This window comes from Manis pentadactyla, chromosome 10 (genome assembly GCF_030020395.1).
Source record: "Manis pentadactyla isolate mManPen7 chromosome 10, mManPen7.hap1, whole genome shotgun sequence".
NCBI lineage: Eukaryota > Metazoa > Chordata > Mammalia > Pholidota > Manidae > Manis > Manis pentadactyla.
Window position 1 is genome coordinate 33,192,316 of NC_080028.1, and position 17,014 is coordinate 33,209,329.

The following is a 17,014-nucleotide window of genomic DNA, read 5'->3' on the forward strand; positions in this document are numbered from 1 at the left end:
CTTTCTCTTTAGAGCAGGACCTGTAAATTGCCCAGTCTTTCTATCCTTACCACATTGGCCAGAACTTAGTTATTTGACCACACCTAGCTTTGAGGGCACTGGGAAATGTGGTCTTTATCCTGAGTGGTTGTTCCACCCAGCTAAGCATCTACTACGGAAGACAAAAGAAGGGATGATGGGGACACTTGTCTTTCCTTAAACCTGTTGGCACACAAACTGCTAATGCTCAGCTTTTTTCTCTTTCATGCTTGGCTTTTATAATGATGCTTCCTCATCTTTCATGTTCTGTTAAAACATCATAATTACATTCTTAAAAAAGCTTCATTCTGAAAAAACTGTATTACAAAAGCACTTGTTTCAAATGGGAAAGGGAATAAGGATATGATAGGGAATATTTCAAATTCACAGTGACAAAGTATGTTTAATGCAAGAGTTTTAAGTTTTAAAAAATTCTAAGTATAAAAGCTAAACATAATGTAACAAATCCAACATTTGATTCTTTCTAGCTTTTATTCTAGAATAATGGCTTACTACTACCACCACTCATTATGAGGAGTGTTTAGCCTGCCTAATATTCACATTTCCATATATTAACAGGATTCAAAGTTTATATTTTCCTAATACTATATTCAGACATGTTATAGTGCCTTTTTTGAGGGATGAGAGTAGGGAAAGAATGGCATACTGGGTTATTTTTCTTGTTAATGAGGGTAGGTAGCAGTAGTGGTGGGTTTTTTCCCTTTTAATTCCTAATTTTGATGGTGATTAATACATCCAGTGAAGTACAGGAAGTATCTGTTCAGACTGCAAGTACTATTCCTTTCATTGTTGTCTTTGCTATTTTGGGAAGGGATTTGTTATTGTTTTGGGTTTTTTTTTCCCTCCAAGTGAAACTGCAGGAAAGAAGTCAATTTTTTTGTAATGATATTGGAGATTTAAATATTTCTAGGAGAAAAATAGACACACATGGAAAAAGAGAAAACATACTACTATACCAGCCAAGCCAAAAATTATAGCTCCTCAACTTTTGATAGGTAGTGATAGATGTTTATAAAATTATAAGTCATTTATAAAAATCCTTAAGCAGTTCATCATATTTCTTTCACTCTACATTTTTACCCCCTAAGTTTATCAGATCTTGGATTATCAAAATGGACAGCTTTCTTAGAAATTACATAGCTAGAAGATCATTTTTATTCTTTTTGTTTCCCCACTTTTGCTCAGGGAACCTTTATGCCTAAGAGAATTATTAACATTTAACTTGTATTCTTTTGCTGAGGCTGCATTGAATGGTGTGGGGTTGTTTTTATTTAATCTTTCAAAATAGTGACCACCAACTAGTTATTTTAGCTTTTGCCATGGTAAAAGAGGAACGAGCATCAGCATCAGGCTGACTTTTATGAATATCTGATCCGGGGTGGACCCTGCTGGGTTTAGGAGCTCCCTTTCCCTCCCCACTGGTGCGCCTGATGGTTTTCTGCCTTTCCTTTCCCTCTTCACCTAGTAACCCATCTGTTCAGTCATTCTTTGAACACATCTGATGCCTCCCCTCCAGTCTCCACCACCCTGTCTCCCCAGGCTGCTCACTGCATCTGCAGTGACCTTTCATTTACAGTCTCTTCCACTCCCCTGGGCCTTAATGAGGAAATGCCCAAGAAGATTTCAGTTTTTAGTGTTTCCTCTAAAATATAAATTATTCTTCAATCTTCTCTATTCTTTATCTTCTTTGTGGCTTTTGTTTTTAGTGGTATATATATTTTCTTGTCTTTAAAAGGTTCAAAGTGAGAATAGAAGAGCAGGTATGGGAAGTAGGAAAGGAGAGTAAGCCTACCAAGAACCTGTGCATATCCTTCTGACCTCCTTTCCCCGGTGCCTTTCAGCTTTCTCTCCCTTTGGAATCCTGTTATTTCTTCCTGAGTGTGATATATTCTGCCATCCCCAAATGAATCCTGAGTGTATGTCCCATAGAAACTTTAAACAGTTATAGCAGTTAGGTTGGTAGTACCACAAATAATTTATTCAACAAGTGTTTATTATTGAGTGATTAATTATTGATCAATAAATCCTTGTTAGCTTGGATCCCACAATCCTACCTTCCTTCCATCCCCCTTTCATATTAAACTCCAGCTCTAAGTTATTCAAACCATCAGCCTTCTCCCAGGGACTTCTGGAGAAAATCACACCACTGGAAATTGGTGTCCCTAAAAGTTCTGTTCTTCTGTCTCCCTGACCCTCAGTAGTGCCTGACACAGTCCACATTTCTTTAGTTACCTTCCTCTGCCATTAGAGTAGATGTCATTGAGTGCTTACTCTGTGCTGGAACTAAGTACTTGGTATGTATTCTCTCTTTAATTTCATGACAATATACAGGTTCTATTATCTTTGTTTTACAGTTAAGGAAATTGAGGCTTAGAGAGGCTAACTTTTTCAGACACAACTGACTAACATCTGGCAGAGCTGGGATTACAGTCTGTATCAGCTTCAGAGTATGTGCTTCCCATTCTTCTAGTAGCAACTTGATGTCTTTACTAAAACCCTTTCTTCCAGCTTTTCCATCCCTCTCAGCAAAGAGCCTTAGAGAGGCAGCTTTGAATAATGGTTAAGAGCTTGACCTGGAGCTGGACCATCTGGCTGAAAGCTGGCTCTCCCACAGTGTTGTGTCCTTGTGCAGGTCACTTAATCTCCCTAGACCTCCATTTCTCACCTGAAAACTGGGACTAATAATAGTCATACTACCCCATGGGATTGTTTTGAGGATTAAATGAGTTAATACATGTGAATACTTAAATGAATGGTACCTGGCATGAGATAAGTACTAAGTAAATGAAGAGTGGAAAATAGAGCAAAATACTTTATTCTGACTCTACTGCAGAAATTTATAGTCTTCTGCCCTGCTGCCAGTGCTCCCTCAATACCTGTACTTACTTATCCATCCTTATTATCTCCTTCCTTGGAGAAAGAGATATCACTGAAGTCCTTCAGTGCTTCCAGTCTTTTATACATCTTAGGAAACACAGAAGAGGATACTGTGTGGTAAAAAGGCTGTTTGCCTCCTGGGGCGACTGACTGCTCCAGGGCTTCCAGCTCCTCCAAGCTCTGCCAGGCTGCCCTAGGGGCTGAGGACAGACATCTCTACACCCATAAAGCCTCACAGATCGAGGACACATACCACCTTCCCAGCACAGGCGGAGAAACCCTGGAGCGAACCCATGAGGCCGCCCTTACCCCTGCTAATCTCTTTAGGAACTTCAGTCTTTATCAGTTACCCTGTTCCTTTGCTGTATTTGATAGTGTTACTGTCCTACTTAAAATCCTTCAATAGTTTTCTACCATTTATAGGAAAACCCCAAGTCCTTCATGTGGTCTCCAGCGCCCCGTGGGGCCTGCTGCCTCCCCAGCCGCATCTCACCCCACTTGCTGCACTGGCTTTCAGCTGCATGCCTACCTAGACTCTTCCCGCTCAGGGTCTTCACAGGGTTTCTACTTAGCATACCACTGCTGGCCCCAGCCTTCTGCCCCCCAGTGCCTGTTTCATTTTCAAAATACATAAACATACTTATTTTTTTTAGATCTCAGCTTAAATGCCACTTCCTCAGAGCAGCCTTGCCCTACTGCCCAGACTAGGTTAGGTCTGGGGTTTAAACCTCGCACGTTTATGCTGAGCAGTGAATTGCTGAAGTCTCTGCCAGAGCTCCCTCAGCCCCCTGGACAACTTCTGTGTGGCCCTTACCAAACTTACATATTAATTTCATAATTCTTTTTGGATATGTCTCTGTGCTGGAAGAGACTGTAAACTTCATCACCATGACCATAAATTTCTGGGCCATGCCCATCTTCCGTCTGTACCTCTGAAGTAGTGCTTTGCAGGTAGGAGTTCTTAGTGTTGGTTGGTTGAATCCGTGTTCCAGCCTCTTTCTGATAGCTCCTTGTCTGTAACATGCAACTTTGTTCACCTTTGAGAAAAAGAAAGACTTACTCTCCTGGAATCTGTAGGGTTCTGTAGATATTACCCCATTTCTTGTTCACTTTAGAACAAAACATTGAAAGAAGAACGAACATCTGTTCTCACTTGGCCTCATACCCATTCTTCAGTACCCTAAATACTCTTCTTCCTTTGCTGTTCTTTTACAACTGTTCTTACCTGGGTTCACCAGGATCTAGTTGCCAAATTGGGCAGGTATTTTTTGATCCTTATTTAATGTTTGTAACAGTACACATTATTCAGCTCTCTTTCTTCTCCCTTCCCTCTCCCCATCCTGACCCCCCATCCCCTCCTGGTCTCCTGCTCTGTCCCAGGACCATGTCTTTTGCCACTGCCCATTCTTGGAGTGTTAATTTTCTCCAGGATTCCTTTTATGTCCCCCTTCTCTCTCATGTTGCACTCCTTCTGATGACATCCTTCATGCCCAAGTCTTTAGTGACCACCTCCTGCACCAAAGGTGAAAGTCTCTGTCTGTCCCAGAGCTCATCTGCCCTGTCACCTACTTGATGTTTTCACTTGGTTTTAGCTTGCCACACAGAACAATGCCAGGCAAGTGACATTCCTTGCACATTGACCAAAAACAGCCTTAGAGCTCATTTGATACTCATCCTACAGGCAAGAAACTGAGGCCCAGAGAACTATAGTGGCTCGCCCAGGGTCAGAGAGCTAGTAGAGTAAAAGAGGGAGGGAAACAACAACCTGGAATCTGAGATCATATATCTATGCTGAACACATAAAGATAATCTGTTTTCTGTCTCATGGAAAAGACTTTTCCACTCTAACCTAAACGAGCTGCTTACTTTGTGACCCACAGACAATAGTAATCGCAAAATTCTCTCTACTTATGTTTTCTCCTGTGTGTCTTTGGTCTACCAACAAAATTCCTTTATCTGTTCACACATTTTCTCTTTATTTCTTCACTAGCAAGTGGATGTATTTTGATTTGATCAGTTAAGTTTTTCTATATCATTGATAAAGAATGCCTGTCACTTGCACTCCTCAATTCAGATTCAGTGACGGTATTACTTGTTGCCTTTTTAAAAAATTATCCTGATGGATGCCAGAATAAAGACAGAGTAATCAGTGTACCTAGTTCTCATAAGAAACAGTTTTCTGCTTTTCTGAGAAAAATTAAAAATAGAAGTCAGGTAAAAGAAAAAGCTGAAGAAAATTATTTCTCCTCTTTTTTCTAGGAGGTTCTTTTTCTAGGTATTTGTGGTTTTAGCCCTAACTTAAATTTCAATGTCCATAGTTAGATGCATGTAATCCTGTTCTGTGCACAGTCGCACTGTTCATTGACATGCATTTACCTATATTCATTTAAGCTCATCTCTGGTTTAAGTATTTGTACCTCCTCTTGATGTCAATTCTCCCTCTTTTAGATGGTTAGCACCTGAAGGCCCTGTTGTTTGCTCTTCTTGCCCCGGGTTTTGCTCCATGAGGTGTCATCAGAGAAACAGGATGCACTCCCTCTTCATTCTCTTTTTCTTCTTAAAGAGAACCTACCACCCAGAATTTTTTAAATAACCCTTTTAAGGATAAAGTTGTTGTTAACACTTAAGGGTGGAGCTGGGGCTGGAGTGGTTTCACCTAAAACTAGTTGAATGTGTCCTATGTGCCAAGAACTTTTGCATTTATTCTCCTATTTAAGACTCACCATAAGCTCTACAAGTAGGAGATATTCCAGTTTTACCTATTATGAAACTGAGGCAGAGTTGTTCAGGAACTTGTCAAGGAGCCAGTAAATCAGCCAATTCAAGGTCCAAACCCAGGTCTGCCTCATGCTAGAACCTGTGCTTTTTCACCAGCTGAACCACCGCAGGATTTCTCCTGTTCCATTTAGGCCTTCAGGTCATTTATACAGCAGAGTCCTTATTTGCAGACATAGTGTTTCTTAAATTATTAAATTTCATAATTTAATAATAAAAAAATTTGTGAGCCTTTGTGTATCACCTTTAGAAGGAAGATGTTTGGCGTCTGGGTAGCTTGGTATATGCTTCTATGGACAGATGAACTTACGTTTGGCATTAGGTGGGTTAATTTAGCCAGCTGCCTGCTGATGTAGTCAGAGTAGAGTTCAGTTTCTCAGTGTGTTTCAAGTGTTTTACTCTGTTGCTTTTTATTTGTTTGAACTTGCCTCGTGCCTTAGGTGAAATACCATCTGTAAAAAGTCATATATATTTGACCTAGAAAACCGAACTGTGCAGCCAAAACAATTCTATGATTTGAGTTTTGGGAGAAAGTGATCTGGGCTTATTCTCAAATGTTTGACATGGAAAATGTCTAGTTATTGTTCTAAATGAGGTGAGAGGGCATCTACTGAGAATGGAAATTTGAATGTCCTGAAGTTAATTTCCTTGAAAGTCTTTTTTAAGATTAGCAGGGTTGAGTTAAAATAAGACTATAGCTTTTATAGTCTTTTTATGCTGATTTTTCCCCCCCAAAAGTTAGAGAAAATTAAAGTTCTAAATTTTTCAACAGATTGAAGTATTTTAACAGAGGTTTATTTTTGGCTAAACTGTGAAAATATTGTATCTTTTCAGCCTCATTTCAATGTAAGATTAATTCTACCTATCTAGAAAGAAACTATGGGGAGTTAGTAAAATAATTCAAGGTTTTTAATTTTTTGGATTCCTGCTAGCTACTTTCAGTTCAGATATGACAAGGAAAATAGACAGGGAGGGGCCAAAATGCCGTGTAAGGGGTAAGACCACTGTTTTTGTGTGACTCTGAACCTCTCCCACTCATGCCACTAAAGTGGTTAGGGCTCAACATTAAAAAAACTTTGAAAGTGCTTTGAAAGGAAAGCACATGTGTTTGTGAGCCTTTGTGTATCACCTTTAGAAGGAAGATGTTTGGCATCTGGGTAGCTTGGTATATGTAAATCCAATGAGTGGAATTACCATTGTAAGGAGGACATGATGAAATTTCATAATTTAATAATTAAAAAATTTGCTTTGCTGGCTAGGATCCACATTCTCTGCCTTTTGCAGTTTTGCTAAGATCGACCTCATTCACATTCTCGGCTATATTTTGTCCTAACACATTCTCTGTTAACTGAATACTAGTAATGAGGTATAATGACTTTTCTGACTGTTTTTTTGACTGCATTTGGACATAGTTTCCATAGTTAGCTGTCTCACTTAAAAGGTGATTAAAAGAGGCAATTCTCATAGGGTCCTGTTTGGTAGGGAAGGGGTGTTTTTCATGTCTTCTAGAAAAGTCGCCTATATTTTGGAGTGAGTCGCAAAAATTGTTTATCCCGTGTTGTTGATTTTAGTAACAATAGATTAGTTTTGTATTTTCATTGCATCTGATTGGGAGCCACCTACAAATCAAACAATGGACAAAGAACAGCAAGAAAAGGCCAGAAACCCAGATTCTAGTCTACTGGTTTCTTGTTCTCTCGTAAAGGTGATGTCTTTCCTGTTTATTTAAGAGGATTTTTAGGGAAATCAAGTGAACTAATGTCAGAATATTTTGAAAAGTTAGAATGATGGTTGTGTTATATAGAGGCATTTAATGAAGAGGGAGTAAATTGATGATGTATGATTTAAATATCAGCCCTAAACTTCAAGTGTCTGAAGATTCCATGTGCACGTTGAGGCAGAAATGGTGGTAACCTCACCTCTGGCTGGGCCTGCAGGAGCAGCAGTGGGGCCAGTGTCCTGTTCATCAGAGACTGGACTGAACTTATAGCTTTTATATTCTCTGTGTTCAAGCTTGCCACTGTCTTCTATAGCTGTGGGTTTGAGAAACTGTGTCTTCACCTTGAGTTCTGTGTCTCCTGACAGTCATCCTCCAAGACCCAATCTAAGGGCCACTCCTGCAAAGCCTTCCTGGTGTTCCTGGGAATTTGGGGCTTCTCTCTGAAAATGAATAGAAAGTAGTATTTAAGAGATGGGGTCCTGGAGCCATGTTTGCTTGGGTTCAGATCCTGATCATAGCACTTGGTGGGTATGACTATGGCACGTGGCTTAAACTGAGTCTGAGCAGCCTCATCTATAAAGTGGGGATGATAATAGCACCTGTTGTGAGGCTCTGGAAACAGAGACTGGTTCATTGTAAGCCCTCTGTAAGTGGTGTTATTACTTATTCTTGAGTATTACAATTCTTCTTTATCACCATTGCTTCTTTTGTAATCCCCATAACACTTGGTACTATTCTCTAGAGTAGCACTTGCCACTTTTATTGTCATTTGTGTAGACTGAGAACTTGAAGACATAAATATTGTTTCATCTTTGCTGAGCACTCTGCATACCATCAGTTAGGTTCTCAAAAATGTTTTCCATGGCAACCCCGTAGTCCCCCAAGCCATAGCTGCATCTGACTGAGTCACTGTGACTTTGAGGCAGGGCTGTAGTGGCACATACCTTTTTTATTTCCATTGAGACAGAAAGGATTTATGGCTGCAGCTGGAATTCTTGCTCTCTGGTCATCAAGATTTTCCATATATATGACTTGGTGACCCTCCAGAATTTCCCAAGCCCTGTGTTTGTTTAGCACCTAATTGCTCAGGTTTCCGTACAAGGTCATCTATGAAAATTGCTTAGCATTGCCCTACTTCTCTCTGGGAGATCAGAATTCTGAAGGCCCATTCAAACATGGCCATACTAAACAGCCAGTTGGCAGCAGAGGAAAGCTTGTAAACTGCTAAGTGACTGCGTCAGGAGGAGTTTATGTCATATTTCTGATATAGAATGAAAGGCCAGCCCCAAATCAAAATGTCACCCTCTCTGTAAAGGTTTCCTTTCCCCATCCAGGCAATAGATCATGCTGCTTCCTTTTGGGTTCTGTATTGCTTTTGATATGCATCTCTCCCAGGGTCTTAATTATGGAGTGTTAGTAATGCTGTTTGCCTTCGTCTTCTCTTTTTGGGACATAGTTGCCTACCTCTACCCACACCTGGCCTGTAGGCTTCAGTAAAAGTTTATTGATATTGATTGGTACTTTCCATAGCCCTGACTCTATACTAAATACTTGTAATCCCAATAAAAACCTGCAGGTAGATATTATTATTCCCCATTTTACAGACGTGGAAACCAAGATTTATCAAGAGGTTAAGTAAAACTTATCTAGACTCAGATAGTCAGGAAGTAGCAGTCTGTGCTCCAGATGTGGTTCTGCCCAGGTCAGACTTTAAAGTGCTTAACCATAGCACCGTGCCGCCTTCCCAGTGTCAGTGTGCACACCCATGGCTAACCAATCTGTAGGACTGCTCTTCCTCTCACTGCTGACTGTTAGGAGGTTTGGATTGGCTGGCAGGCTCACACGCACCTCCTCCTCTGGCCTGCTCTATTAGTCAGTTTGAAGATAATTTGTGAGCTACTTAGGCCAAGCTGCTTTCATTGATCCAGGTGGTGGGGAGAGAAGTTAGGAATATATTTGCTTTCTGTTGCACCCCGTACGTGTATCTTTCCCTATGTCCAGTGTTGGCTATTCAGGGTTGTGGTGGTGCCAAAGCAACTGGACAGTCCTAAGTCATGTGGGTCCGTGACTGCTTGGGGCTTGTTTCTTGGTAGTTTGGGTTGTTATCTTTTTATCAGGCTAGGTGATTCCACACCTGCCAGCTGCTGCAGACCCTTGGGATTGGCTGCTCTTTTGAGCATGCTTGTGGGTGGAGAAATACGTTACCCTAGTGGGAGGGGAAGGCTAATCCTCCCTTTATTTGTTTAGTTCTCAAAAAACTTGAACAACAGGTTTAACTTAGATCTATGCCATTTTAATGCAAATTTTATACAGGTATGGTTATGGCACTCCTTTTTGTTTTATATGCCAGATGGCAAAAATCTGTCCTGAGTAAGAATGCCTATGATGTGACTTAGTGTCTGTGAACTCCCAAAGTTCTGGGCTCTCCCTCGAGGCTGTATCTGCCAAGACAACATTCTTCCCTTCTTTTTGTACCCTCCTCGCATTAAGTCAGCAGAACCACGAGACTCCAGACACAATTCTTCAGTGCAGCAGTTTCCAAACTTGCCTGAATTTTAAGACTTATTGGAAGACACTTGTTAGAAATACAGGTGTCTGAGTCTTAATCCAGATTTAGCGAATCAGAATCTTCATGGGAGGAGCCTGGGAATTTATATTTTTACAAGTACCTCAGGTGATTCTTAAAAATTGGGCAAGTTTAGAAAATACTGCTTTAGTGCAGCAAAAACTGCTTACCTACAGGTAGTGAGAATGCTAAGAGCACAACCTGTAAGTGGGCAGTGGTAGAAATGTGGAGTAACAAATGCAGTGCGTGGGATAACTGAGTTCCTTCTGTCTGGTCTTGCTATCTGGTTAAGGGGCACAATGCTATCTGCTTGAGTTCCTTAGTGGCCTAGTGCCCAGTGATTTATGTACTATTCCTCTCCTCAGGCAGGCTAACTGTTGCTTTTCCAGCTACCTTTGAGGCCTGGCTGTCAAGTTTCAGTAAATTTTTGGTTGGGTCTCCTGCTAATATAAAGATCTCTTTTTCTTACATGTCCAGTTTTCCCCCTAAGTACACTTTGATTTATTCATTATAGTTACATATAATATGAATATAAATATTTATATATTTGATTTATTTATCATTTCCTCACTGTTCCCATTTTATTAATTCATTCAGTCACTCAACAAGTGCTACTGTGCCAGGCTGTGGGCAGGCTTCAAAGATGAGCAGGACACAACCCTTACTCTTCAGCGCACAGGACAGTGCCTCATAGGGACACAGATGTGATAATTAAGATACCAGTGATACGCAAACCTATCTGTAACTGTTTTTTACGACTCAATACTATTACATCTACTGTTCTGCAACCTTAATATATTTTAGACATCTTCTGTGCCAGAAAGTTTGGAATACCGCATATTATTATGTAGATGAGGGTTTCTTACCTTCAGCACTTATAGGCATTTTGGACTGGGTAATTCTTGTTGTGGACTGTCCTGTGCACTGCACAGTGCTGAGCAGCATCCCTGGCCCCTATCCCTTAGATGCCAGTAGCACCCTTCCCTCTGGCTGTGACAAAGATGTCTGTAGACATTTTCTCCCAGGGTGGAGGACAAAATCACCCCTTGTTGAAAGATGTCTGTAATATAGATGGTCTATAATATAAACTTCTAGTCTTTGTAGTATTTTTCATTACAAAGAATGAGTAAGGGAATTATCTTACATTTTTGGTTTTTTGGTATACCTTTGTGAATATTGTCATGAATAGATTCCTAGAAGTGCAGGTGCTGAATCAAAATTTTGATAGAAATTGCCAAATTACTCCAAAGAAATTGTATCAGCTTATTTTTCACCTATCTCCTGGTGATTCCAGATCTATGTCTTTCTTACCTGAGTTCTAGGTCCATATATACAACTGTTGATTGGACGTCTTCTCTTGTGTAGTTCTCATAGGCCTTTCCTAAGTTCAGCTCTTCTTCAACCTGCTAGACACATACTTCTTGCTGAATTTCTGTCAAAGACTATTACCACCATCTGCCTGGTTGCTCAGGCCAGCAACCCCTTTCACCCTACCTCTAGCCAGTCATCAAATCCTAAGCAGTCTTCCTTCCTAATTTCTCTCTTACTCCTTCACTTCTTTCCGTCCCTTCTGTGTTATTCCCCTGCTTAAGCCCTTCAGTGAGGCCTGCTAGCTCTCCCTCATCTATTCCATCAGCCACATGCTGAGGCCAACAGCAGCTGACATTCCTTACCCTTGATTTCAAATCTGTGTCCATCAAAATATGCTTCCCCCTGAAATTAATTGTATAATAAGTAAATATTATAAATTTGAATATGCAAATTACTTATCTTAAATTTAAACTTTTAAAGTTTTCTTTGAATTAAAAATTATTATTTTTTGGGAAACAATGCTGTCATGTCTCCTCACCACATATATTTATTCCTCTGGCTTTGAGTTACTCATTCTTTCTTAAATGTCCTTTTGTTCTGAATTTCCTGTTCCTTTGAACCCTGCTCTACTCCCATCCATTTGCTACCCTTCCTTTAGTACCTAGTATATTTCTTAACATTTCAACAACACATTTTCTCTATTGGTCAGTTTATCCTTATTACATTTATTGTATACATACTTTGTGCTTCATGTATACTTTTTAACTTAACCTTGTGAAAAAGACATATACGTATATATAAATAATACAAACCAATAAAAGTGAACTAAGGGAAAAAGGAAAAAGATGTGTGAATTCTAAACCCAGGTTCTAGTTACAGGTATGAGGGTGCAGAAGGGCCTTTCAAATTTCCCATCTCAGTGCATAAATCTTGACTTCTTCCCTTAACTAGACTTTTGATTTTATGTGGTTCTATATGTCAGTGTACTTGAATACCTCCCCAATCAATTGCATTCATTTGATGAAATTGACACTTTTGATAGACCAGTCTGCCATCCTTGCAGCATTCCATTTTGGCATATGTTAAATTCCAAGGAAATGAGGGGTGTCTAGGAACTCAGCAGTCTCTGACATGGTATGCAATTTTGCTATGCTCAATTGGTTTAGGGACAAGCCCTACAATTTTCCACAAGAAGTCAGCTCCCAGCCTGTGGGAAATCACACATATAAATATCCCTGGCAAAGAACTATATACATTTTTTCCTACTCTTTATGTGGTAATCTAGAATACTCTGTAATTAATTTTATTTTTACAGGAACAACCACAGAGTAAGAATAATGCATAACCTATTTCTGTTTCTTGCTATTTTAGGGGACATCACCCAGAAGGGATATGAAAAGAAAAGGTCAAAACTCCTCTCACCTTACATCCCACAGACACAAGGTAGGTAATATGAAGTTGTTTAAACCTTTTCAATATTTTTGTACTGAAGAATGCTGTCTTACAAGAGATCTGTCTTTGGTTGGTTCCTGTTTTTTCCCTCCCTTCCTCACCAGAGGAGAGAAAAAACAGAAGGAAAGAAAGGAGGAAATGAATCTTAACTGAGCATCTGCTGTGTGCTAGGCATTTTTTAAATGCCCAGGGTCATCAAATCATTCACACAAAGCTTGGGTGATAGTCTGTGCATAGCTGACATGATTCAATGGCAGAAAATTCCAGGTCATGGAGAAACTGCATCGTATTTTTGCCTGAGCACAGACTGTGATGGAGAGGAGCAAAGGGAGTAGAGGCAAGAAGGAAGGACAGATCGGTTTTTCCAGGTAACTCAAGGATTCCAGAACCTGAAAATTTGGGGGTAAGAACCCTCAACAATCTTTTAAGTTAATCCACAGCCTGACTTACTCCTGCATAGAGACTGTGTTCTTCGTGGATCAGAAAGTCCTGAGTCACGTTTGTGCTTAATTCCAGAGCAGTTGGTTGCTGGAACCTTTGTTTCTAGGCAACACGGTGTGTCTCTAAGTCGTCATATTTTTACACTTACTCAGATTGCAGGATTTCCTTTGATAGCCTATTTCTGCTTTAATCACTTTTACTATAAAGAATTTTTTCTTTATTTCTGATTTCCCCCTACATGCAAAGTCTGTTTCCATGGCCTGGTTGTTTCTGGAGCCAGTTGCTTTTAGTTCTGGACTGTAAATTCCTTGAGGACTTTGTACCTACCACAGTTCTAATATCAAGCCTTGCACAGGGTATATAGTCTGTAAATATTTGTTGAATGAATAATGGAATAAATAAATGAATAATGGTTTTATACCAATATATTTCACTGAGGTCCTGTTTTATTTCTTGCACTGTTCTTGGAAATTCTTCCCTACAGAAACTAGAAGGTCAGAGCAGCAATGGCTATTTTAAAATATCTTAAGTAAACCAGATGGGTATAGAAATGAATTGAGAGAGAAGAGGTAGAAATTGGGCCAGTGGCAACTAGTGAAAAGCCACCTTTTGCTGAACAAGGCGTGACAGAGAAAGGGAGGGCGCTGGCTGCTTAACTGTGGATCATGCCTCTCTGCAGGCCCAGAGATTTACTTTAGTCACTTTATGCAAAAGCAATTAAGTCCTGAAAAAATAACTCGATAAGAAATGTAACTATAAAAAGGACCAATGTCTGTTCATTATCTGTTCAGGCTATATAGAAACCAAATCATGTTCAAGAACCAGTTTATCAGTTTCTGCTGAGAAACCTCTGAGATATACTCAAGTCTGTGTGGTCAGCGCCTTCTTGCCCCATGGGCAGGCCTACAAGGGGAGCCAAATCACTAACAAAGTTGGCTTAGTGAGTATGAATTTGACAAATCAGACATTTAATCACAACAGGCCAAGAAATGTGACAGAGCCATCTCACAGGCAGGATGGTCTTGCCCATGACCTCCCAGGGGAAATAGAAGCCATTCGAGCTCCTGCGTCTTCCTGCTACCACCTTTCACACTTTCTCATCTGTGCCCCTCACGTTTACCTCCTTTTGGTTAAAAAGGTGACCTAACCCTCTAATCCAAGAACAGTCCTTCCACCTGTGCTTTGGATCCCATCCCCTGCTCCCTTTTCAGAAACCTTGTTCTGTCATCCAGTGACACCAAGGACATGGCAGTGGGAGTGGGCCACCCCTGGTACAGGCAATGAGGGGTGTAGTATCTGTAGAAACTAAAAAAGCATTAATAAAACCAACAAAAAGTTGGTTTGCTTATTATTACCACAATGTCTAGCAATTCTAAGCAGAGCAAGTAATAAAATGCTCCTCCTGCTGTTACAGACAGCTGCGTTGCCCCCTTGGCATGCCGTTGCTGTCAGCCCCCTGCCTCTCTCGTACAGTCGTGCTCTTCTTCTCAACCAGATGCTCCCCCTCAGTCGTTTATCATGTTCATTACTGTTCTGTTAAAAAAAATCCTCCCTTGTCAGCCTCTCCTATCTCTGTATCTCCCCTTCATGACCAAACTGCTCAGAACTGTTTATACTTACTGTCTCTGTGTTCTCAACTCCTGCTCACTGCTCAGCCCATTCCAGTCCTTTCTGGAGCTGTCTTAAGTGGTATAGCAGTAGTAGTCACCACTCTGCCTCTTGAAACACTTGAAACACTCCTCTTTTTTTACCTACCTCTTCCTTTTGCTCCTAGTCACCCTTGCAGGCTTATCCTCCCCTGTTAAATGTTGAAATTCTCAAGGCAGGGCCCAAGCCCTCTTGACTTCTCGCTCTGTATGGGTGGTTTGCAAATTATAGCCTGCATCAGAATCACTGGAGGGCTTGTTAATTGGTTGTAGGACCCCATTCTCAGGGTTTCTGATTCAGTAGGTCCAGGGTAGGGTCTGAGAATTTGCATTTTGTCAGGTTTCCAGGGGATTCTGAGCTTGCTGGTCCAGGGACCAGACCATACTTAGAAAATCAATGTTCTGTCTCTCTAGAGTATTTCAGACATACCTGTGGCTTTAATTTTTGTTTAAATAGGGTCACTCCTAAATATGTTTCTTCAACCCAGATCTTTCTTGACTTGAGCTCCAGATCCATAGATCCATCTACATGCTTAATATCTCCATTTATATTGCTTGAAGGAATCTCTATTTCAATATATCCATTAAATTTCTGTCTTCTGCACACCATCCCTACACCATCAGCCCCTCCACACACACACACAGAAAACAAAAAATAAAAAGACAAAAATCCAGCTCTAAGGACATCCAGCCTACTTCTGTGACTCTAGTTTTCCCCCTTGGAGTGAATAGAACTCGCCTCTTAAATCCAATTTGGAGACTTAAAAATCATCCTCAGCATCTCCTTCATTCCCCATCACTTGTCTGTTACCAAGTTCTATCAGTTTTCTGTTTCTTCATTTTTGGTAGGTTTAATTTTTCTAGGAAATGGTCTGTTTTTATAAATATTCAAATTTATGAAGTTATTCACAGTATTCTATTTTTAAAGCCCCTGCTTTGTTTATATTGTTTACTTATATCTCTTTTCTCATAATCTGTCTTCCCAGAAGTTTGTCTGTTCAAAGAGCAAGCTTTTGATTTTGTTGATCTTTTTTTAGTATGGCATTGTTTTCTGATATATTTTCGGCTCCCATATGTATTTCCTTCCTTGTACTCTTTTTGCTGACTCTTGTACTCTTTAATTCCTGAGTTGGGTGCTTAGATTTTCTGCTTTCTTTCCTTAAAAAAGTGTTACTTGATTTCACTGTGGTCAAAGAACATGCCTGTACAAAATCTATTCTTTGTTATTTGTTAAGACATGCCTAGTATTTAGTAAATTTCTATAACTCACCTGTTCCTGTTTGTTGAGTGGATGGTTCTGGTCCATTAATTCAAAGTAGTTAGTTGTTCAGCTCTTATTTGTTCTTAGTAACTTTTCTGTCATTTCTGGTAGAACTGTGTTGAAAAACCTGCACCTTGACTATGGGTTTGTCAACTTTCCTTGTGGTTCTGTCAAGTTTGGCTTTATGTATTTTAAAGCTATGTTACTAGGTATAGGCAAATTAATTGCATTTGTGAATTGTTCCTTTTATCATCAGTAACTGTCCCTGTAGTGTTTTTAATCCTAAGACTTAAAAAAGAAATCTCAACTGTCTAGAGTTATTAGACATCTTTATTCTCCTCCCAACCAGCACAAGTATGTTAATGCTTTAATGTCGGCTAACATCACTCCACATATAAATTTATTATTGTTGTTTACATACCACCTCAATCATGAATTATTGTTATTATTATTGTTTTATATAGCCAACGATTGTTAATATCTGCTTCTTTGTTATTCCTCTGTGTTTCATTCCTTACTCTAAGTTCAATTTCTTTCTTCCCAAAGTCCATTCTATACTACTTAGATTTTTTAGTGAGGGTGTCTTAGTGGTAAATTCTCTAATTCACATTGATCACTTTCTTTACCCACTTTTGATCTTGAATCTATTTATGTCTTTCCCCAAAAAAGGGATCAGTTGTGAGGCTCGGTCATCTAAGGTATATAGGTTCTGTAGCTAAAAAAGTGACCACCCTTAGCATATTTACCCCCATTTGTCTTTTTTTAATTTAATTTGATTTTGGTATCATTAATATACACCTACATGAACAACATTGTGGTTACTAGATTTCCCCTATTATCAAGTCCCTCCCACATACTCCATTACAGTCACTGTCCATCAGTGGAGTAAGATGCTATAGAAACACTACTTGTCTTCTCTGTGCTAT

The 17,014-nt window shown here is 39.8% G+C and overlaps 1 protein-coding gene across 4 annotated transcripts in view; it reads left to right on the top strand.

Annotated features, from left to right (window-relative positions):
- Nucleotides 1-17,014, top strand: part of DIP2B (disco interacting protein 2 homolog B) — a 251,391-nt gene that overhangs the window by 116,318 nt on the left and 118,059 nt on the right. For all 4 annotated transcript variants that reach the window (XM_036890477.2, XM_036890488.2, XM_036890498.2 and 1 more), the window contains exon 2: nucleotides 12,660-12,731. In XM_036890477.2, the coding sequence (XP_036746372.1) occupies nucleotides 12,660-12,731 (72 nt within the window). The remainder of the gene's footprint in view (nucleotides 1-12,659; nucleotides 12,732-17,014) is intronic.